The sequence below is a fragment of the Lithobates pipiens genome, unplaced genomic scaffold (genome assembly GCF_037356315.1).
Source record: "Lithobates pipiens isolate NorthernLeopardFrog02 unplaced genomic scaffold, aLitPip1_a1.2 Scaffold_16, whole genome shotgun sequence".
NCBI classification, from domain to species: Eukaryota; Metazoa; Chordata; class Amphibia; order Anura; family Ranidae; genus Lithobates; species Lithobates pipiens.
In genome coordinates, this window is record NW_027507748.1 from 141,642,478 (window position 1) to 141,665,407 (window position 22,930).

Here is a 22,930-nt window from a genome sequence, read left to right on the forward strand (position 1 = left end):
GCCTCCGCCGCCTGTTTGATCACAGCGCCGGGAACATCACAGCTTTCATTTCAATAGCTGTGTGTTCCCGGCCGCGCGCAGTCACACGCAGCCCCTCCCCCTTGTCCGGGCACTTTGATAAGACAGATCATCCGTCCAATCCTGCGGATGATCTGTCTATCTAAGTGCCCGGACAAGGGGGAGGGGCTGCGTGTGACGGCGCACGGCCGGGAACACACAGCTATTGAAATGAAAGCTGTGATGTTCCCGGCGCTGTGATCAAACAGGTGGCAGAGGCGGCTCTCCTGCGCTATACACCCCCATGATGGGCGTCACCAGGGGCGGGGGGTGGAGCCCCGCCCCCAAACAGGCCATGCCCCATTTCCGGCTCCATTATCGGCCGTTTTTCTCTTTCGGCAAATTGTCGAAAAGGGCATTTTCGGACAATATGTTTCGGTGGCCGAAATTTCGGTGCATCATTAGTATACACATCTATTTTGTTATTTTGATGCCTGCCATTTATGCACTATAGAAGTTTATTTTTAAGTGGTATTCTATATACAGTATAGATTACAGCATTTTGGTCACATACTAGGCATCAGCACAATTTAAAATTTTAATATTATTCTCTTGGTTAGGACGTTGATTCCCTGTGTGGGCTCAGCTTGTGGGCTGCTAGTCACATTCACATAAGGGTGGACCACTATACTCCCCCCACACCCTTGGGGTTGAGTTAGAGGATTTACCCTTGTGTATTTAACACCATTTTTTTAAATTGCTTCAAGCAACCAGAGTGAAAGATCACTCTTCAGTATACAGGTAGCGCCAATCATCCCCTTTTCTTTGGGTTATATTTACATATTCAGAACTTTCGTTCAGGGTTTTTATGGGGGAGGCAGCAACCTTTATAATGTCTTAAGCATGGCACCTTTCTATTTTTATTCATAAAAGAATTTCTGTCTCTTGAAGAGCGTTACTGTATATGATAAAATCGCCAAATATACCTGCCTGTGGTAACAGTGTACAGATGTTTATTTTAAAATAATTGTACTGCTAATCTTATGGAAGTTCTGACTCTTCAGTAAAAGTTGGTGGAGGCAATTAAAGGGTTAACTGTATAATTAACTTAAACCGACGACAATCTCTCTCAGGCCGCTGCCACCTAGATTGTGGCCCCGTGAGCTTGAAAATCTTTTGTGCAGGGTGCAGCTGAGAGTGGCATGGTTACGCAAGTGACAGCATAGTGTGAGATTGGCCAGTCCTTTGTCATGAGTTGGTGAGAAGGGCAGGGGTCTGACATCCACATTCCTCACAACCATCTCTAAATGTAGTATGTATTCTTAATGACTACATACTAAATTACTTTGTCCTAATATCTCTACTAACAAGAGAACCAAAAAAATAAAACAAAAACAAAGTTCAAAAGTCAAACTCAAAAAGCACATCAAATAAGGAACTTGGGTCCAGAAAGAGCACAGTATTCACTGTAGGATCTAGCTCAGTTTGCTAGAAATGGAGCCCCAGAAAAGAAGAAATGTGTCATCAATATTAACAGCCAGTATTAACGTAATCCAAAGCAAAGCAACATACTGAGCAAGACTGAGGGACATCCTACAATGCCAGTAAGTATTTTTTGGCAAGAGAGAATTACTCTTTTGTATATTTAGTTTTATTAGGAGACAAAAAAGACTGAAGTGTTTTTTCTGGGAACTAAAAAATGCATGCTATATATATATATATATATATATATATATATATATATATATATATATATATATATATATATATATATATATATAATATATAAAAATGCACAAATTCTTGGTGCTTTAGGTCCACTGTTGCCTAGCAACCAGCAAATAGTTCAGAAACACTGGTCAAAAATAACACACAGAAAAGTTGCGGCATGAAAAGAATAGGCCAACCCATAACGGAAAATAAATCTTTCCATATTTCCAGGGCAGACCAGAAAAAAGTAGCCTATAACAGGGGGAAAAAAATCCATTGGCACCAAACACTGGAATTCTTATTTTGAACAATTTAGTTTTAAAGACTAAAATAACTCCTTGGGATAAAAGAAACTTGATCCAATGCACATGTACTCGTTCATACTGCAATAAAAGCATAAACATTGAACTTCAGTAAAGCTTTTTCCTAATCTAGAGTAAGGATTCGAAAAGCTGTCCGTAGCATGCATCACCAGAACAGAAATTAAGATAAATATATATTGTTGCAGTATTACAGTTACTTTTATAGCACTGTCAATTTACACAGCACTTTACATATATTATGTACATTCACATCAGTCCCTGCCCTTAAAGCGGGAGTCCAGTCCGCCGGGACTCCGCGTTTTTTTTAAAGCCAGCAGCTACAAATACTGTAGCTGCTGACTTTTAAAATAGTGACACTTACCTGTCCAGCGCGCCCGCGATGTCGGCACCCGAAGCCGATCTCTAGATCGTCTCTCGGGTGCTGCCGCCATCTTGGGTATGGGAATCAGGAAATGGAGCCTTTCGGCTTCATTTCCCTGTACCCTACTGCGCATGCGCGAGTCGCGCTGCGCAATAAGGACGGTCCCCGCTGCCTCTGGGATCTGTGTGTTTCCCAGCAGGCAGCAGGGCACTTGCGGAAAGGGGCGGGCACTTGTGGAAAGGGGCGTAATCTACGCCCCTTTCCGCAGAGAGCTATCTCGGAAGTGGGTGCAGATACCTGTACTGTACAGGTATCTGCACCCCCCTCCTCCCTGAAAGGTGCCAATTGTGGCGCCGGAGGGGGGGAGGGTTCCGATGAGCGGAAGGTCCACTTTAGGGTGGACCTCCGCTTTAAGGAGCTTACAATATAAGAATGAACAGATTTTTGGATTTTACAAAAAGTGACAATTACTTACAAATGAGGAGACACTTCATAGAAACTAACTCCGCGATATCTCTCCATGTGTTGCTTGCTGTAAATCTCTAACTCTTTGTAAGGATTGACAGATACCAAGACTGACCCAATGTATGTCTGTAGAGAAAATATGACCAAGTCAGACAAAATATTACTTGAGCAGCTTGCCTTTATACATATTCGTATATTACAGGTACTTTTATAGTGTCATCAATTTACACATATATATTGAACATCCACATCAGTCCCTGCCCTCAAGCTTACAATCTAGGGTCCCTAACTCACATTCCTACAGAGACTAAGACCAAAATAGATAGGAGCCAATTAACCTACCAGCACGTCTTTGCAGTGAGAGTAAAACAGAAGGAGAAAAGCCACACAGGCACAGGGAGAACATGCAAATTCCAAACAGGTAGTGCCGTAATTATACATACAGTATCTCACAAAAGTGAGTACACCCCCCTCACATTTTTGTAAATATTTTATTATATCTGTTCATGTGACAACACTGAAGAAATTACACTTTGCTACAATGTAAAGTAGTGAGTGTACAGCTTGTATAACAGTGTAAATTTGCTGTCCCCTCAAAATAACACACAGCCATCAATGTCTAAATCATTGGCAACAAAAGTGAGTACACCCCTAAATCTGAAAATGTATTTGTGAGATACTCTACACACGTGTGTGTGTGTGTGTTTTTCTATCCTTCATTTTTTTCCCCATACAGCTTAGAAAATTAAAATTTAAAAGCAGATTGGCTGCACTCCAGTTGAGACAAAAATGAGAACTTAACTCAACACCATTTTTAGCTTTAGCATTCAGTTTACTAAGCAAACAGAAGAATATTTAAATAGAGGTCAGAAATGACTACTTATTTGTGTGCCTCCATTGATTTTTCCAATGTATAGCATTATTTATAAGTACAGATTATATTACAAAGACAATGCACAATATCATTTTGAAGTGCCTACATCAGCTGAAAAGAACCCCGTTAACTTTGTATAGGCTTTTTATTGCCACTACTGTGTAAGGAGATATACATACACACACACACACACACACATATACATACACACACATATACATACACACAGTCATTGTTAAATTCAAATATTGGGAAAACCCTGGTACTGAAGTGCATATAGCCATTGAATTATAAAACAAAAGGAAACAAAATAATGGTTACATACCGTAGGTCATCAGAAGTTGCTGGTGGTAATAGTAAAAGTCACTTTCCCATTGCAAAAAGATCATAGTTTTTGCAATGTCCCCGGCTTACCCTAAAAACGAATAACTTCTTGTTCTGAGTATTTTTATCTATAGCAGCATGTACTCTGATACACAAACATGGCTGCTTTGCCTGGGTGTCCCATCATTTTTCTATCCTGTAGTTCAAGTATCTAGAAGGATCAGGCTGCTCTTTAACAAGTCTCATATGAATAAGGCTCTTTGACTCACAACACAGCTATTCCTAGGCTGAAGGGGTTTAAAAAGCCATGTTTCAATGTGATATCAGCAGCTTTGCAATTAACCTGTATTCTAGATATCCATCCACCTGCTTTACTGTAATTTGATATGTCATTGACCATAACATTTCTTTCTATTGTACAGGCTCACTTATAACTGCACTTGCCAACACAAAAAACCTACACCCGGGCTAATAGGTGCATAATTTAATTTGGTACCCTCAAACATCCTCTAATTAGACATGCTACTTTGTTAGATCATTAATTCATTGTTAACAGACCAGTGGTAATATACTGTATTTTATGAACTTATCACTTTCTTTTAAAAATGTTTTTGGACAAGACCATACCAAGTTGGTAATAACCTAAAGACTATGTAGGCATGTCCAATAACATATTTGTGATGTGGACTTACATTTCCAAAGCTGACAAGGCTTGCCGTAAACTCCATGCAAAAAACAAACCTATGTGAGAAACTCTTGCATTAACCTGCTGGTACTCCGTCTAGTGTAGAAGGTCAGACAGCCACATTTAAATTTTAGGGATCTAGTGTTGAAGTTATTGCTAGCAGCTACTCCAAGTTCCAGTTCTTAAAGCGGTAGTAAACCGCAGTTGGAAAAAAATAAAAATAAATCACCAAGACAATGTCATAATGTGCCAGTATGCATCGCATACTAGCTCATTAAAAGAGACTTCCTTTAGAACAAAACCTGAGCCGCATTGTTACCGCTGAGAGGGCAGACATCTTCCTCCGGTCTTCCATCCGGGTTCGCATCCCCCAAGTATATGTGTGGCCGTGGGCGCGATGGTGCCACGCCTACGCACATGCGCGAGAGCAGTTTATGGCATGGGCTCTTAACGCCTGTCACTGTATGCCGGACCTTTAGATCGCATGCGCCAGTGAATTCACTGGCTGAATGCACTCTGTAGGTCCTAAACAGTGCAAGTTTAGGAGATATTTAAAGTACCTACTGGTAAGAATTATTATAGGCTTACTTGTAGGTACAAGTGGTAGAACAGAGTTTGCTACCACTTTAAATATATGTCAAGCCAACAAAAACACATGCAGTACATCTCTGCATTACATGTAAATTTTCCATATTTTACCCCTTTAAAGTACAGAAATATGCCTGCAGAAATGCACTCAGTTACTAAAAGCGCAGGAATTAAAAAATAAAATAAAAATACTCACCTAGGTGGATGCAGCATTGATCTGATGCTGCATTTATCCCCCGCTGCCTATAAGTCTGAGAACCTAGCATTCAAAGAGTGCTGATCACTCAGTTCTCTCTTCTGTGAGCAAAGAGTCCGTGACTGATCATGGATCACGGATATGACCCCCTATCACTCACTGGAGCTTTGGGCTGTGTATAGGGTGGGAGCATCTGGCTAAGGCTCTCCGTGGCCCACTGAATGGCTGAGCCAGCCACCCGCACTAGAGTCTGGAGCAGCTGAGTGACATCAGTCCACAGTGGACTTTATCAGCGGTCAGCTGAATACAAGTCACAAGAGTACAGAATGAAGTGCACTCCAGTGACCCACAGCAAACACAGGGCCAAAGGGAGCCTTAGTCATACTTCTCCTTTATGCCCTGTAGTTATCCAACTACAAACACTATTTTTGTGGGCTGAATGTTGTCAGCCTTATCCACAGTATTCTGCTAAACCAATCAAACCCTCTCACCCTCCAATATCGACAACATAAAGGCTAATAAATAAAGCCACATACATAAAATCACAGCTTGGATATGGAGGCTGCACTAGTTTTTTTGTTTTAATAATTTTTGCCTTTGTTTACACCTGGTGATCGGGCAAAAACATTCTTCCTGTTTTAGGGGTGGCTATGCTTATCTATTGAGGAGCCACAGACACTCTTGAACAGCAGCATGTCAGGAGAGGGTAGTGTTAGATGGACTTTAGATAAGTGGCAAACATATTAAAGCTTAACTCCAGAATTTTGTTACAGAAAATGTAATCCTTCTGGGATAAGGGTTTTAACTAATAAAAACGAACCATTGTACGCACCCCGTCAGTGTTAAATGGTTTGTCTCAGCATAAACTTCCACTTCTGCTGTACAGCTTCAGCTGTTAAAGGAAGCTGTTAAAGGAATTGTACCCCATACTCATTCACATAGGGTGGGGGGGGCCGGGATCTGGGGGCGCCCTTATTAAAGGGGGCTTCCGGATTCCGATAAGCCACCCACAGACCCCCCCTTCCCCAAGGCACCCCCCCTATGTTGAGGGCACGTGGCCTGGTACAGCTCAGGAGGTGGGGGGGGGCGCTCGCTCGTCCCCACCCCCTTTCCTGGCCGGCCGGGTAGTGTGCTCGGATAAGAGTCTGGTATGGATCTGGAGGGGGAACCCACGCCAAATTTTTTTAATAAATTTGGCGTCGAGTTTCCCCTTGAGAGCTCATTCTCTGATTGGCCCTGGCAAAAGTCGCCTGGCCTGGGGCGACTTAAAGTCGTGTTGTAAGTCGCCCCAAGTCGTGTTGAAGTTGTGTCCAAGTTGCCTCCAAAAGTCCTGTTGAAAGTCGTGTTGCCCCTGTGTGAACCGGCTCTACAAGAACATATGGGTGGACTAGTTCACCCAGATCAGACCGGATTCAGGAAAGAACGTGAGGCGAGGGACAATACTACCAGAGCACTTCACATTCTTCATTGGATGCCCCAAGGATCCTACTATCAATGGATGCTGAAAAGGCATTTGATAGGGTAAATTTGGGCTTACATAAATGAGCGGACTTTCCTCCGCGTGTGTGGGCGAGTCCGTTCATTTCAAAAGTAGGGCGGCAGGTACGTCGGACTTAGTACGCCGTATTAGTCCGCTGAAAAAGTGCCGTGTGTGGGCAAGTAGCTCGTTCGGAAAGTCGGACGGACAGTCTGGCGGGAAGTCCGCCAGACTAAGTCCGTCGGATAGTCCGCTACGTGTGTACGCGGCATTAGTGGGCAAGAGGTAATAGTTCCCCATTTTGTTAGAGAATGGGAAAGGGAATTAGACCAGGTATAGACAACCACACAAATTAAAAACGATTAAATCAACCTATTCCACATCTATAAGTTCACATGTGCAGGAAATGGCATATAAATTTATGATGAGATGGTATAGGACCCCAGTTAAATTATCCCAGATGTACCCAGTATGTAGACAACCGATGCTGGAGAGGCTGTGGACATTCCTCCATCTGTGGTGGACGTGCGCCGTGACTGAACCATTCTAGAAGTCAATCGCTCCATGGACCGAGAAATTGGCTCTCAGACCCATGGAATTTAAACCTTTACACTTTTTATTCCATGGGGTGCCTGGGTCTATTAAAGCTTATAGGAAAATCATTACCCTGCATTTACTGAACACAGCTAAATTAGTAATACCAAAATTCTGGAAACAGGCGCACTGCCCTACTCAATTAGACTGGAAGGAGGAGGTTAATTTAATAATGGGAGCCAAAAGATGGGTCCATGTAGTGAAGGGCTAACGAGGGAAATTTGAAAAGATATGAGTAGGTTGGGTAGATTATACCACAGAGATAGGTTAGGAGGGAAGTACCATGAAGTAGGTGAGAATAAAGAGTGGTGCAATTCCCAGGGCCTTTGCATAGCCTAGAAGGTTGCTGCAGAAGTGGAATTTTGAATATTGCCCTATTTACTTAGGAATCCTGTTCCTTTTTTTTTTTTTCTCTCCTCCCTTTCGCCCTCACCCGGTCTCCTCCCCCGACTCCTTTGGTGTATTGGGGTGTGGGAGCATGGATATTTGAGCACGTATATGGAGATGGGAGTAAGGCTTTTCTAATCATTTTTATTTTTTTTTGAAAAAGGAAATGCACTGGTACTAAATGCACTGGTATGTAAGGGGTTAGGGGGTATGGTAGAATGAAGGGTAATCTCTAGGAAGAGTAGGGCGTAATCTATCGTTTTTTATCTAAAGTGTAAGGAGGGAGAAAGTTGGAGTTTTTTCCTTTTCTTGTCCTCTCTTCTTCTCCATTTCTTTTTTTCCTTTTTTTTTTCTATTTTTTGTCTTTTTTAGGGTGGATGGTTATACATGTTAGACTGTGGAATGAAATGTATTGTAAGCGTAAAGTATTTATTACTCATTAGAATACAAAGCTGTATAATGATGAATTGATAAGTTGCATCTTTAAAAATGTTAATAAAAAAAAAAAAAAAAAAGTAGAAGTCCAGGCTAGAAGTAACTAAGCTTAAAGTGGTTGTAAACCCTTACATAAAACCATTAAAGTGACTGGCCACAGGTGATGCACATGGGCAGCACAGTGGTGTAGTGGTTAGCACTTTTCCTAGCAGCAAAAAGGGTCACTGGTTCAAATCCCAACCTTGACACCATCTGCCTGGAGTTTGCCTGCTCTCTCCGTGCCTACATGAGTTTCCCCCCACACTCTAAAAAAGACATGCTGGTAGGTTAATCGGACCCTGTCTAAAATTGGCCCTAGTATGCATTAATGTGCGTTAGGGACCTTAGGTTGTAAGCTCCTTGAGGGCAGGGACTGATGAGAATATAAAGCGCTGCGTAAATTGACGGCGCTATACAAGTACCTAAAATAAATATGAAACAAATCCTCCTACACGTTGTACCTATCTACAGCTGTCTTACCACTACATTCAAAGTCCAGTATTTACACAAGCATAGCTTACGTCAAGCTCTAAAAAGCAGGGGGGAGATAGCTGAAGTTATATCAGTGAGGAGCGCTGAGCTCATAGGAGGGAAGAAACCTTCCCTCTTTTCACAAAGCACACAGGAACAGCGCTGAGGCTCTCTATCAGCTGGCGCTCCCTCCAGTCACCATTTTTCTCTTGGTGTCATGAAAACTTGTCAGAAGTGACTCATAGTAGAGGAACAAGGTTGCAGACATAAGTGACACAGTGCTCTGGAATGAGAGAAGCACACACACACTATAGAGACACATGCTCTGTTCATATTGGAGATTTACAACCACATTAAAGGGCTCTCATCAACTTTTTAAACACTTATACTAACTACCCTGTAGAAGGAAGACATTAATACCTATTCTCAGGGCGCTCCTGTTCAGTCATGTGATCGACTCACTGTTTCCGGCTGCAGGGGAAAGGAGCGACAGCCAACAACGGATGCCCTGTAGTAAGCCTAATGGTAACATCACTACCAGGGCATTCTATTTGTTGTCACCGCTCTCTCCCCTGAAGCAGTGTGCTGGGGAGATCATGTGACTGGACCGAAGCGCCCTGAGATTAGGCAAGATAGGCATCTTCCTCCTGCAAGGTAGTTGGTATAGAAGTTAGGAGCAGTTTTAGGCATACTTAGTTCTAGCCCAGACTTTTACCTCTAACTACTGTGGACCTTGAAAATTGTGCTTAGGAAATATGCAGGAGATAATGGGATAAAAGTGATTTAGGTAGGTTTCACCATTGTTTGCGTTTAAATCTTACATGCAGTAAAGCACAGGTATCATATGGTATCGCCAGCATTTTTTGGATAAAATATATTGTATAAAGTTAAGCAATAAAACAGAATTACTGCAGCAAATAACCATATAAAATGAGTGGTATAGTTTACAACTTAACCTTACTACAAGTTTTCCCACTTAGAAAGACTTTGGGGTTGCAAACTGCAACACTGGCTTTGGCCAGCATTCAACCAGTGCTGGGAGGCATGATCTCCTTAACCACTACAGATCCGCGCTATTGCCAAATGACGGCATTAGCGCGGACCTACATTTCCGGGACTACGTCTATTGACGTCGTCCCGGTTACGAGCGGCCTGCGCGCCCCCTGAGGGGCGCGTGCGGCGCGCTCTGTGATCGGCGAGTCCGTGAGACTCGCCTGATCACCGATCCGTGTAAGGGGTCGATCCCGACCCCTTATCACGTGATCAGCTGTCAGCCAATGACAGCTGATCATGTGATAGAACGGAGCCGGTAATCGGCTATTATTCCTCCTCGCTCTGACAGCGCGAGGAGAGAAAAAAAAAGCCGATCGCCGGCAGCCGTGATCGGGACATCAGTCCCGATCACGGCCATCAATACAAGGGACCACCTGCCACCTGCCTGTGCCCACCTGCCTCCCGCAGTGCCATCCTGAAGTAAAATAAAAGCAAAAGTAAGTGCCCCCTGTCAGTGCCCCCCGTCAGTGCCCCCCGTCAGTGCCCCCCACAGTGCCCCCCACAGTGCCCCCCACAGTGCCCCCCACAGTGCCCCCCACAGTGCCCCCCACAGTGCCACCCACAGTGCCACCCACAGTGCCACCCACAGTGCCACCCAATCTGCCTCAAAGGTGCTGCACCCCAGTGCCGCCCATCAGTGCCCAGCAGTGCCGCCCATCTGTGCCCAGCAGTGCCGCCCAGCAGTGCCACCTATCAGAGCCACCTATCAGTGCCACCTATCAGTGCCCATCAGTCCCATCTATCTGTGGTACCTATCAGTGCCCATCCGTGCCACCCATCCGTGCCACTTATCCGTGCCACCCATCCATGCCATCTTATCTGTGCCCATCTTTGCCCATCAGTGCCGCCTTATCTGTGCCTATTAGTGCCGCCTTAACTATGCCTATCAGTGCCCACCGGTGCAGCTTATCAGTGCCCACCGGTGCAGCCCATCAGTGCCCACCGGTGCAGCCCATCAGTGCCCACCGGTGCAGCCCATCAGTGCCCACCAATGCAGCCCATCAGTGCCCACCAATGCAGCCCATCAGTGCCCACCAATGCAGCCCATCAGTGCCCACCAATGCAGCCCATCAGTGCCCACCAATGCAGCCCATCAGTGCCCACCAATGCAGCCCATCAGTGCCCACCAATGCAGCCCATCAGTGCCCACCAATGCAGCCCATCAGTGCCGCCTAATCAGCGCACTTCAATGAAGGAGAAAAATGACCCGTTTGCAAAATTTTATAACAAACTATTAAAACATGATTTTTTTTTTTTTTTTTTGCATCTTTTTTTGTTTGTTTAGCAAAAAATAAAACTCCGAGCTGTAACTAAATACCACCAAAAGAAAGCTCTATTTGTGGGAAAAAAATGATAAAAATTTCATTTGGGTACAGTGTTGTATGACCGCGTAATTGTCACTCAAAGTGCATCAGCGCTGAAAGCTGAAAATTGGTCTGGGACTGAGGGGGGTTTAAGTGCCCAGTAAGCAAGTGGTTAAAGTGGCTGTAAAGTCTCTTTTTTCTATTAAAATAACAAACATGTTATACTTACCTGCCCTGTGCATTTGGTTTTGCACACAGCAGTTTGAATCCTCCTTTTCTCAGGCTCCTGGCTGGGAGCTCCTGGCCCATCCCTCCTGTTGCATGCCCCCACAGCAAACAGCTTTCTATGGGGGCACACAAGCCGAGCTGCAGCTCCGTGTATCTATTTAGACATGAATCTGTGGTTCGGCGCAGCCCTTCTCTCATATTGGCTGAGTTTTATTGACAGCAGCAGGAGCCAATGGCCCTGCTGCGGTGTCTCAGACAATTAGGAGGAAGAGTCCTGGATGGCCAAGGGGCTCGTGGACATACAGAAGGCTTTTTATATCTTAATGCATAGAATGTTTTCAGATTAAAACAAAAAAAAACAGTAATCTGAAAATAGTTCACCATAAACCCACCCCCCCCCCCCCCACAGTGCCCACAGCTTAACATTTTTTATATTAAAAAACTGCCACTATATACCTTTTTGGATGATCTGTATACCACAGTTACATTATAAATGGCACAGTATCTCCAGTGCGGAGAGTTCAGGAAGGAGGAGATTTCCACTGCAGCCTGTATACAAGCCCACATGCGTGATGTCAGTATCATGTGACCTGGCTATCTCTGAGAACAAGTAAATGTTCTATCCAGCATAAAAAGACAACTGAGCATGTGCAGGTTGGCTACCTTGCCTGTGTTAGCTGGCCTTCCCCAGATAGACAGTGCAGGAGGGGGAGGATCTATGCATACAGGATAAAGCAGCCTTTTTACACAATGCAGAGGATTAATCTCTTAAGTTCCACAGGGAGTATAAAAAGCATGCTATGCTGCATATACAGACCGATTTTACTGTTGTGGGTTTAGAAACACGAATGCTTTGCTTATTTCTCCCTCTGGCTTCTCTCTAAGGGAAAACCTGTCTGCAGGCACATCAGGAAATCTTTAGCATTATTTTGCTTTCATCTACATAAGCATGATTGGCCCCTTAGAGGTCTCTCTTTTATATATCATGTTATGACAGAAGCTGTCCTAACCTATCACCCCAGAAAACGGAATAACTAGTTACTAGAAATACTCTCCAGACTACTATAAAAAAAGGGAAGTATGGCCAAATGCTCTTTTGGCTATACTTCTTATGTAGGTAACAGGAGTGCACTTCGTTCTGCTCTCCTTTGCCCAAAATCAGCAAACAGCAGGCTACAGCCTGAGTGTCATCACTCTGCTCAAAGCAGACCCGAGAACTGTGCAATCAGCAGTCACCTGATCACTCAGTTCTTATGCTTAAAGCCAAAGGGGGACAGCTTGCAGCATTGGACCGATGCTGCAGCAGGTAGGTACACATGTTAAATGTCATTTGTTTTTTATTCCCACACATCTCCATTAAAAGTAGGGTTTTATTTAAGCAGCAATGTCTTTAAAGCAGAATTCCAGCCTGGGGAAAAACAAATAAAAAAATAAAGTCAGCAACTACAAAATACTGTAACTGCTGACTTAATATAAGGACACTTACCTGTCCAGTGAGACTGCAATGTGGGAAACCAAAGCCGATCCACCCATTGGCTTTGGGTGCAGGCGCCTGCATTGCAAGGGAAACCAGCATTGAAGCCTACAGGCTTCACTTCCAATTTCCAACTGTGCATGCACAAGTCGTACAGCATTCTCTGAATGGTTCTATCGGCTTCTGGGAAACACACGGATCCCAGAAGGCAGCGGAGGGGAGAGAGGAGGGATAGTGCAACCATGGAAGTTATGTACCTCGCTGCGGTTACAGTCCTGAGGAAAAAAAAATGCAAAAAAAGGTACCAAAAAAAAAAAAGTGTTACGCAACACAGTTACTTTAGAGGGTAATGAGTAATCTAACCGATTACTCTTCCCCTCATGGTAACTCAGTTACCATTACTTGGGCAGAGTTACTGCAATTACATTTACCACCCGGGAGGCCCGCCATGGCCGCGCTGCCTGGCCGTTCGTTGCGCTGCGGGGAGGGGGGGGGGGGGGCTTTCGCCCACTGAGCTTAGAGGATGAGACTCAGACTGTCTGGGCTGCCCCATCCCGCCCTGCCTATCCAGATATAGAGAATGTAGGGAGGCGGGGCGGACACTGAAAAATGAAGTCAGCTGACACCAATCGAGTGAAGGGGAGGGTCTCACTCTCTCCCCATGAGGAAAGGCATCCCCGGAGGCATTCAAGTAAGTGACTGACGATTTGAATTGCAGTGCAATCGATCCATCCCAAGTCCTCCACCAACTCTGCTTCTTACTGATCCCATCCCTACCCACCCACCATCACTTCTACAACAGAGGTGATGGGGGGGGATACGGTAGGGATGAGATCAGTGGTGGTGGGGGATGGGATCAGTAAGAGGCAGAGGTGGTGGTGGGAGAGGATGGCACCACCACCGCTGCCACCCCCTCAAGTACCACCACTGACACCCCGTCACAGTTACTTTGCTAACTAATTACTTTTCCAATGTAGTAACCGAGTTACTAACGCAATTACTTTTTGGGAGAAGTAATTTGCAACTTAACCAATTACTTTTTTAAAGTAAGATGACCAACATTGGTTGTGGCCAATTGTTTGAGGCAGTTTTCTTTTTGCTTTAAATTAACAATTGTGTGCATGCTTTAGATCATTAACACAGCCTAACCAGAAGATGCTTTAAGTCAGAACATTAAGTGTTTATTAGGTGGTAAGCCGTAGGATAAGAGTGGGGAATTTTGCACATGTGCTCTATTTGTGACATGGTCGTGTCTTGATATGGTTTACTGGGTTCTTATGCAACAGTTTAATTAAATTTCATTTTGCAACTGTGCGCTGTGATTTTCAGCTGAGTCTGCATCCTACTCACTCTCTGCTCCTCCCAAGTGACTCGTTGGCTGAGGACGTGCCTGTCCTAATGGAAAACATGAAGTGTGCAGATGTCCTCTCAAAGAAAAGACCTTGAGCTCTTACAAACTACTGTATTTGCAGATATTTGAAAAGCTAGGAAAGAAAATCGGGGCAAGAAACAGGGCAAAAAAAAAAAAAAAAAAACTGTAGTGCGAAGCGTTGCATACAACAACCAGTGCAGAAATAAATGCCCAATGCTGGGGAAAGGGGGTTGAATCGCTTACAATATCTCTTGCAAACTATATCAGAATGATGTATGTGCATCTTCATTCACAGCACCATCCACCACCATAACCCTTATGCTCAAGTCTCAATCTACATTCTGATCTTTATATTTGTTTTACATTTCACAGAATATTTCAGCAGCAGTGACAATAATTGTCTGTTGGAAGAGATAGCAGTGTTAAAGTGTTTGGATGGCTCTACAGCCTCTCAAAAGGCTTTTTTTTTTAAAACAAAAAGCTGCTGAACAAAAAACAAGCTGGTTTTAACCCCTTCAAGGCCTGAATGTACCAGACATAACTAAAGAGCTTAAACGCAAAGTCCCCCTTACAATAATAAATGCACACATTTTTTCAGTTTGAAAAACGTGCATTTATCTTTCTCTGGAGCCTGCAGATTACCGGTGCAATGTGAGGATCCTGCAGAAGCTCTGTATAGCTGCCTGTATAGGTAGACAGTTACTGGAGAGCAGGAACATCAATGAACTAAAGAGTGCTCAGCAGTGCCCTCACAGTTCACTGAGAACTACAAGCTGTCTGGCACAGTGGCAGATGGTAGTTCTAGTTCACGCACAGAATGCTGTGAATGAATGATGTGGCCCCGCGGGCAGAGCTCTTTTTAAATTTGTGACAGTGGGTGAAGGGAGAAGATCCCCACAACCGCTGTCACAGTGGGGGGGGGGGGGTAGAGGAGCACAGGCAGGTGCTCTTTGGTAACATGTTATACCCTAAACACAGATGCAACATGTTACCATAGGTGAACCTAGGCTTTAAAAGCATGTTATTTAGATGTAAACGCCCCACTTGCGTAACATCCAAAAGCCCTGAGACTGCTGCTGGGTGCATTTCTCCCAGCAGCTACATATATTGATGTATACGGAGGAGAGGGGGAAGGGTAGAAAAGCTTGCCCAGCATATAAATCAGCCATTTCAAAAAGAGAAGGCTAATATATGCAGAGGGAGGGGGATGAGCTAGACTAGACTAATTTTCCTGAATTTGCTAGCAAAGGCACACTGCAAGTTAATATAGAATAATTTATGGAAAGAAAAATATACAGCAAGCATTTAAAAGCGAAGTATGGGTTTCCAAAAAAACAAAACAAAAAAAAAATGTATACTCACCTAGTGAATGCAGCATCAATCTCCACAGCCTATGCACTGATAACAGAGCTTTTAAACCCCGCTGATAACTCAGTTTTCCCCCCTCTGCTCTTAGTAGAGAGTGGTGACTGTCAGTCAGCGGCTCTGATCTGCCCCTCCAGTGCTCACTGGAGCGCTGGGCTGTGGAAAGGGTGGGAGCGGCTTGCTCAGTCTTCTTGAGCTCACTGAGGCTGAACCAGCTGCCGGGGTCCAGGCATCTGGGTGGATCCCGATTGTAAAGTCGGGATCGATTCAGTACCTGACTGACAACGGACTTTAGCCCGCTGTCAGAAGAAAAACAGGCCAAAAGGAGTGCATAAAGAGCTGTACTCCTATGATCCATAGGCGAAAAAGGGCCAAAAAGTTTTTTTGCCCTACTTTAAAATACCTACATCCTTGGATAGGGTGAGGGGTTGCTGCCACGTTGTGCATTGCAGAGCACTGCTGTGCAAAAGGATACAGGAGGGTGGTATGAAGTATTATGTACATATATTAGCACTAGTCTTGGCATGAGAGCCACCATTTGCAGAAATCAATTAAGAAAATAGAGTGGAAATTAATAAAATGTAAGGGCTATAAGAATTTAGCCAATAGTACTGCTGCATTCCTGTTTTAGGAGAGCTGTGTCTTAAAGCGGTAGTAAACCCGCAATTTATTTTTTTATTTTTTTAAACCTGCAAAGCAAAAAGGCATAATGAGTTAGTATGCACCGCATACTAGCTCATTATGAAATACTTACCTTAGAACGAGGCCCCGACATCTCGCCCGATCCACGCCGAGGGAGCCGACATGCTCCCTCGGCGTCTCTTCCGGGTATCGCGGCTCCGGCGCTGTGAGTGGCCGGAGCCGCGATATCGTCACTCCCGCGCATGCGCGCGGGAGATTTCAATCCGGCCGGGCGAGCGCTGCCGGATTTTCACGGAGAGAACCCCCTTGTGCGCATGCGCCGCTGCAGTCAGCGGCGCATACCGAGGGGAATATCTCCTAAACCGTACAGGTTTAGGAGATATTTTTTTTACCTACAGGTAAGCCTTATTATAGGCTTTCCTGTAGGTAAAAGTTAAAAAAGTGGGTATACAACCACTTTAAGACAGGCAACATGGAGGTAACTGTGATTAACATTTTACACTTGGCTCTCAATGTCTTTTCCGAAGATAATTCAGGGGGCTATGGTTTAGTACCCATGCTTCATTTTAGCATTTGTACCTATGACTAAGCACATATATTGCCACATAAATGTGTGTGCTTGTACAAGTAAGAGCCCTGAGCTTGAGGCCACTTGGTTGGAAGATCATTTTATGCTCACTCTTCCCCACATTTTTTTTTCTCTTTAAACAATCTTTTGAAGTGAATTTTGAGAAGTAAAATGGTTTGCCTGCACTTCAACTATAGTGAGCTTGTATGCAACTATCTTTACATGTAATGGCTCTTCTAGCACCAATATATTACATTCATAAGGTACTTAACTTTTATAGCTTTTTAACATTAGTTAAAAAGAGGACAAGTAATTATTGTGCTCAAGGAGGGAAACACCCTTTTCATAACCATTAAACATGCATGTTCCCCATGTACTCCATGACATCACTATACCGTTAATCAAGTAGTCAACATTTGTAATGCCCATCTATATCCAAGATCTATATCTAGATATCTCGATCAAAATATTTAATTCATAGATGAGCCACACCTATTGCACAGGTCAATAACTTACATATATGAGATTTTCTTTAAATCGCTTCCTCAGGTTTTCTATAAATGCAGCTTCACTGGTGTAGTTTTCAAGCAGGACAAAGTCCTGGACACCAACCCGATCTCGGGCTGTTAAGGCACTCTCCATTGTTATTCGGATCCCGTCGATTGCTGGAGCCTAAAAAGGAAATAAAAGATAAAGGATTAAAAAAAAAAAAAGAAAGAAAAGTAAATTTCTACACTGGTGTTTTATATATGTCAATAAACCAAAAGATAAGCTAATGTACAGCCGAGTACCAAAAAGACACAAATTGTCATGTATGCATCCTCTTATGTTGCATCATGATGAATGATTACACAGAGCAGAACAGATGTATGCTGATTATAACTCATTGCAGAGCGCCGATCGGCGCTCACGTGACCGGTCCAGTCACTCCTTGTCTGACAGCTGCAGTGGGTGGGGCCGAGACCCTGCTGAAGTCAGGCGGGACGAGGAGAGGAGTAGAGAGCCGGCCGCGTGAGCTTTTTTTTATTTTTTTTTATAATTTTTTTTAACGAAAAGCTGCTGAACAAAAAAGAAACAAGCAGCCATGAGCTGGTTTCAACCCCTTCAAGGCCTGAATGTACCAGACTTAACTAAAGAGCTTAAACGCAAAGTCCCCCTTACAATAATAAATGCAATTGTTAGGAAAATTGTTAAGGATGCAAAGAAAAACCCACAAAACTTCAGGTGAAATACAGGACTCTCTGAAAACATGTGGCGTGGCTGTTTCAAGAAGCACAATATGGAGGCACTTGAAGAAAGATGGGCTGCATGGTCGAGTCGCCAGAGGAAAGCCATTACTACGCACATGCCACCAAGTATCCAGCTTACAATACACCCAACAGCACAGAGACAAGTCTCAAACCTTCTGGCAAAGCCATTTGGAGTGATAAGACCAAAATTTTGCTTTTTGCCCACAACTATAAATGTGACATTTGGAGACGAGACAACAAGCCCTATGATGAAAGGTACACCACTCCTATTGTGAAACAGAGGTGGAGCTCTGATGTTTTGGGGGGATGTGTGAGCTACAAAGCCACAGGAAGTTTGGTCAAAATTGATGGCAAGATGAATGCAGCGGGTTATCAAAATATACCGGAGGAACATTTACATTCACCATTCAAGCAGCTGTACATGGGACATTCTAACATGACAATTATCCAAAACAAAGGCCAAGTCGACCTGTCATTGGCTACAGCAGAATAACGTGAAAGTTCTGGAGTGGCCATCTCAGTCTCCTGACCTCAATATCATTGAGCCACTCTGGGGAGATCTCAAACGTTAAAAAAAAAATATAAAAAATAAAATAAAAAATAAAGAATTTACAGGCACTGGAGTCTTTTTGCGAAGAGGAAAGGGCAGCTTTACCATCTGAGAAAATAAAGAGCCATATCCACAAATACCACAAAAGACTTCAAGGTGTCACTGATAATAAAGGGGGCAATACACTGCATTAGGAACTGGGGTATGTAAACTTTTGATCAGGTTCATTTGGGTAGTTTCTGTGCTCATTATGCTTTAAAGAGAGTAAAAATAAAATAAAAAATTGTTAATAAAAATGCCATAAAACTATCCCCCATTTTGTAAACGCTATAACTTTTGCGCAAACCTATCAATAGAAGCTTATTGCAATTTTTTTTTTTCAAGCTGCGCTATACCAAAACCATACCGTGACAAAAAAAAAAAAAAAAAAAAAAAAAAATCGCTCAAGTCTATACACTTACAAACTTAGATCAAAATACATAGACAGTGATTTAAATGTCACATAAGCTATCCAAATACCCCTTACACATATATAATATGCAAATAAAAATTAAGCAATAATAAGAATATTAGGGATGTACCGAAATTTCGGGCGCTGAAACATATCGTCCGAAAATGCCCTTTTCGGCAATTTGCCGAAAGAGAAAAAACGGCCGATAATGGCGCCGAAAATGGGGCATGGCCTGGGTGGGGCTCCGCCCCCACCCCCTGGTGCAGCCCATCATGAAAAGCTAGATCATGCTATAGTGCAGGAGAGCCACCTCTGCCGCCTGTTTGATCACAGCGCTGGGAACATCACAGCTTTCATTTCAATAGCTGTGTGTTCCCGGCCGTGCGCCGTCACATACAGCCCCTCCCCCTTGTCAGGGCACTTTGATAGACAGATCACCGTGCGCCGTCACATACAGCCACTTCCCCTTGTCCGGGCACTTTGATAGACAGATCACCCGCAGGATTGGACGGATGATCTATCAAAGTGTCCAGACAAGGGGGAGGGGCTGTATGTGACAGCGCACGGCCGGAAACACACAGCTATTGAAATGAAAGCGGTGTTCCCGGTGCTGTGATCAAACAGGCGGCGGAGGTGGCTCTCCTCTCTTCCCTTCACAGGCTAGCTGCAATGGGGGACACTGGCTGGCTGCATCTGATGGGCACTGGTGAGGCTGCATAGATCTCCTGTACCACGTCCCCAGTCTCTGACCATCTCCTGTACCACGTTCCCCAGTCTCTGACCATCTCCTGTACCATGTCCCCAGTCTCTGACCATCTCCTGTACCACGTCCCCAGTCTCTGACCATCTCCTGTACCACGTCCCCAGTCTCTGACCATCTCCTGTACCACGTCCCCAGTCTGACCATCTCATGTACCACGTCCCCAGTCTCTGACCATCTCCTGTATAAAAATATATTTTTTTTAAAATATGTTTCCTTATCGGTGCCGTTTCGGTATAGGTTTCGGTTTTCGGCCTAGTGTATTTTATATTTTCGGTATCGGTTTCGGGAACCAAAAAACCCATTTGGTGCACCCCTAAAGAATATAATCCAAAATGCATCAGTGTAATTAACACCCCAGTGCACAATTGATATAAACAAAAATATAAATATGAAAAAAGAAAGTCTTTCAGATAAAAATGTGAATATGAATGGAGGAGCAGTTTCTTCCGCTTATGGATAGTGCACAATCCACCACCAAAGTGTAAAGATTCACTTCTTACCAGGAGTTCATGACTCCCCAACTACAGAGGGTCACAAAAGGAGTGTAGATTTATATTAAATCCCCCAATCCGGTACAGATTCTGCTGCTCTCCTTAGGCCACCCACTCCACCAGATAAGATATTAAACTGGGCCTCTTCGGTATATCTCCCATATGATAACTCGTGGATGTACATAATATATGTATAATATGCATAATATAAATCTACACTCCTTTTGTGACCCTCTGTAGTGGGGGGTCATGAACTTCTGGTAAGAAGTGAATCTGTACACTCTGGTGGTGGATTGTGCACTATCCATAAGCGGAAGAAACTGCTCCTCCATTCATATTCACATTTTTATCTGAAACACTTTCTTTTTTCATATTTATATTTATATCAATTGTGCACTGGGGTGTTAATTAGACTGATGCATTTTGGATTATATTCTTATGATTATTGCTTCATTTTTATTTGCATATTATATATGTGTAAGGGGTATTTGGATAGCTTATGTGACATTTAAATCACCGTCTATGTATTTGATCTAAGTTTGTAAGTGTATACACGTGAGCGCTTTTTCACGGTATGGTTTGGGTATAGCGCAGCTTATTTACTTTTTATTTTTTGATTTTCCTGTAATTATGTGATACAGTCAAGCTGCAGCTGATATCGGTCTCCCTAGTGACCACCTAGTATATAATTTGAGTCGTAACGTAGCGCAGTTTCTTTTCCTATTTTCAATTTTTTTTTACCAAGATTATGTAGAACGACGTACATATCGGCCTAAACTGAGGAAAAAAATAGTTTTTTTATATATATATATTTATTAATTGTAAAAAAATTTGGTTTTTTTTCAACCCCGACGCTTTTTTTATTTATAGCGCAAAAATTTTAAAAAACGCAGGGGTGATCAAATACCACCAAAAGAAAGCTCTATTTGTGGGGGAAAAAAAAAGGATGTCAATTTTTTTGGGAGCCATGTCGCACAACCGCGCAATTGTCAGTTAAAGTGACACAGTGGCGAATGGTCCAGGGCTTAAGTTGTTAAAGTTAGGAGCACAACTATGTGTAATTAGCCATTTTACCTCCCCGGTGTCATGTGGCTCGTTAGTGTTACAATGTCTCAGGTGTGAATGGGGAGCAGGCGTGTTAAATTTGGAGTCATCGCTCTCACTCTCATACTGGTCACTGGATGTTCAACATGGCACCTCATGACAAAGAACTCTCTGAGGATCTGAAAAAAAGAATTGTTGCTCTACATAAAGATGGCCTAGACTATAAGAAGATTGCCAAGACCCTGAAACGGAGCTGCAGCACAGTGGCCAAGACCATACAGCGGTTTAACAGGACAGATTCCACTCAGAACAGGCCTCGCCATGGTCGACCAAACAAGTTGAGTGCACTTGCTCAGCGTCATATCCAGAGGTTGTCTTTGGGAAATAGATGTATGAGTGCTGCCAGCAATGCTGCAGAGGTTAAAGGGGTAGGGGGGTCAGCAATGTCAGTGTTTAGACCATACGCCACACACTGCATCAAACTGGTCTGCATGGCTGTTGTCCCAGAAGGAAGCCTCTTCTAAAGATGATGCACAAGAAAGCCTGCAGTTTGCTAAAGACAAGTAGACTAAGAACATGAAGACCATGTCCTGTGGTCTGATGAGACAAAGATAAACTTATTTGGGTCTAGTGTGTTGCGGCAGCGAGATGAGGACTACAAAGTCAAGTGTGTCTTGCCTACTACAATCAAGCATGGTGGTGGAAGTGTCATGGTCTGGGGCTACATGAGTGTTGCCGACACTGGGGAGCTACAGTTCATCGAGGTAACCATGAATGCCAACATGTACTGTGACATACTGAAGCAGAGCATAATTCCCCCTACCTTCGGAGGCTGGGCCAAAGGGCAGTATTCCAAAGTAACGACCCCAAACACACCTCTAAGATGACCACTCCTTTCTAAAAGAAGCCGAGTGTAAAGGTGATTGACTGGCCAAGGATGTCTCCAGACCTAAACTCCAATAACCATCTGTGGGGCATCCTCAAAACAGAAGGTGGAGGAGCGCAAGGTCTCCAAAATCCACCAGCTCCCTGATGTGGTCATGGAGGAGTGGAAGAGGACTCCAGTGGCAACCTGTGAAGCTCTGGTTAACTCCATACCCAAGAGGGTTAAGGCAGTGGTGCAAAATAATGGTGGCCACACTAAATAGTGACTCTTTGGGCCCAATTTGGAAATTCACGTAGGGGTGTACTCACTTTTGTTGCCAGCGGTTTAGACATTAATGGCTGTGTGTTGCGTTATTTTGAGGGGGACAGAAAATTTACACTGTTATACAAGCTGTACACTCACTACTTTACATTGTAGCAAAGTGTAATTTCTTCAGTGTTGTCACATGAAAAGATAATAAAATATTTCCAAAAATGTTATGGTGTACTCATTTTTTTGTGAGATATTATACAAAACAATTTTTTTTTCTCATATACACACACAGCAATTACTCCTTCTGCTGC

General features: G+C 43.6%; 1 protein-coding gene across 6 annotated transcripts in view; it reads right to left on the bottom strand.

Annotated features, from left to right (window-relative positions):
- Positions 1–22,930, bottom strand: part of MYO1C (myosin IC) — a 352,367-nt gene that overhangs the window by 189,960 nt on the left and 139,477 nt on the right. For all 6 annotated transcript variants that reach the window (XM_077480547.1, XM_077480549.1, XM_077480545.1 and 3 more), the window contains exons 2-3: positions 17,449–17,604; positions 2,867–2,982 (exon numbers count right to left, since the gene is read on the bottom strand). In XM_077480547.1, the coding sequence (XP_077336673.1) occupies positions 2,867–2,982; positions 17,449–17,604 (272 nt within the window). The remainder of the gene's footprint in view (positions 1–2,866; positions 2,983–17,448; positions 17,605–22,930) is intronic.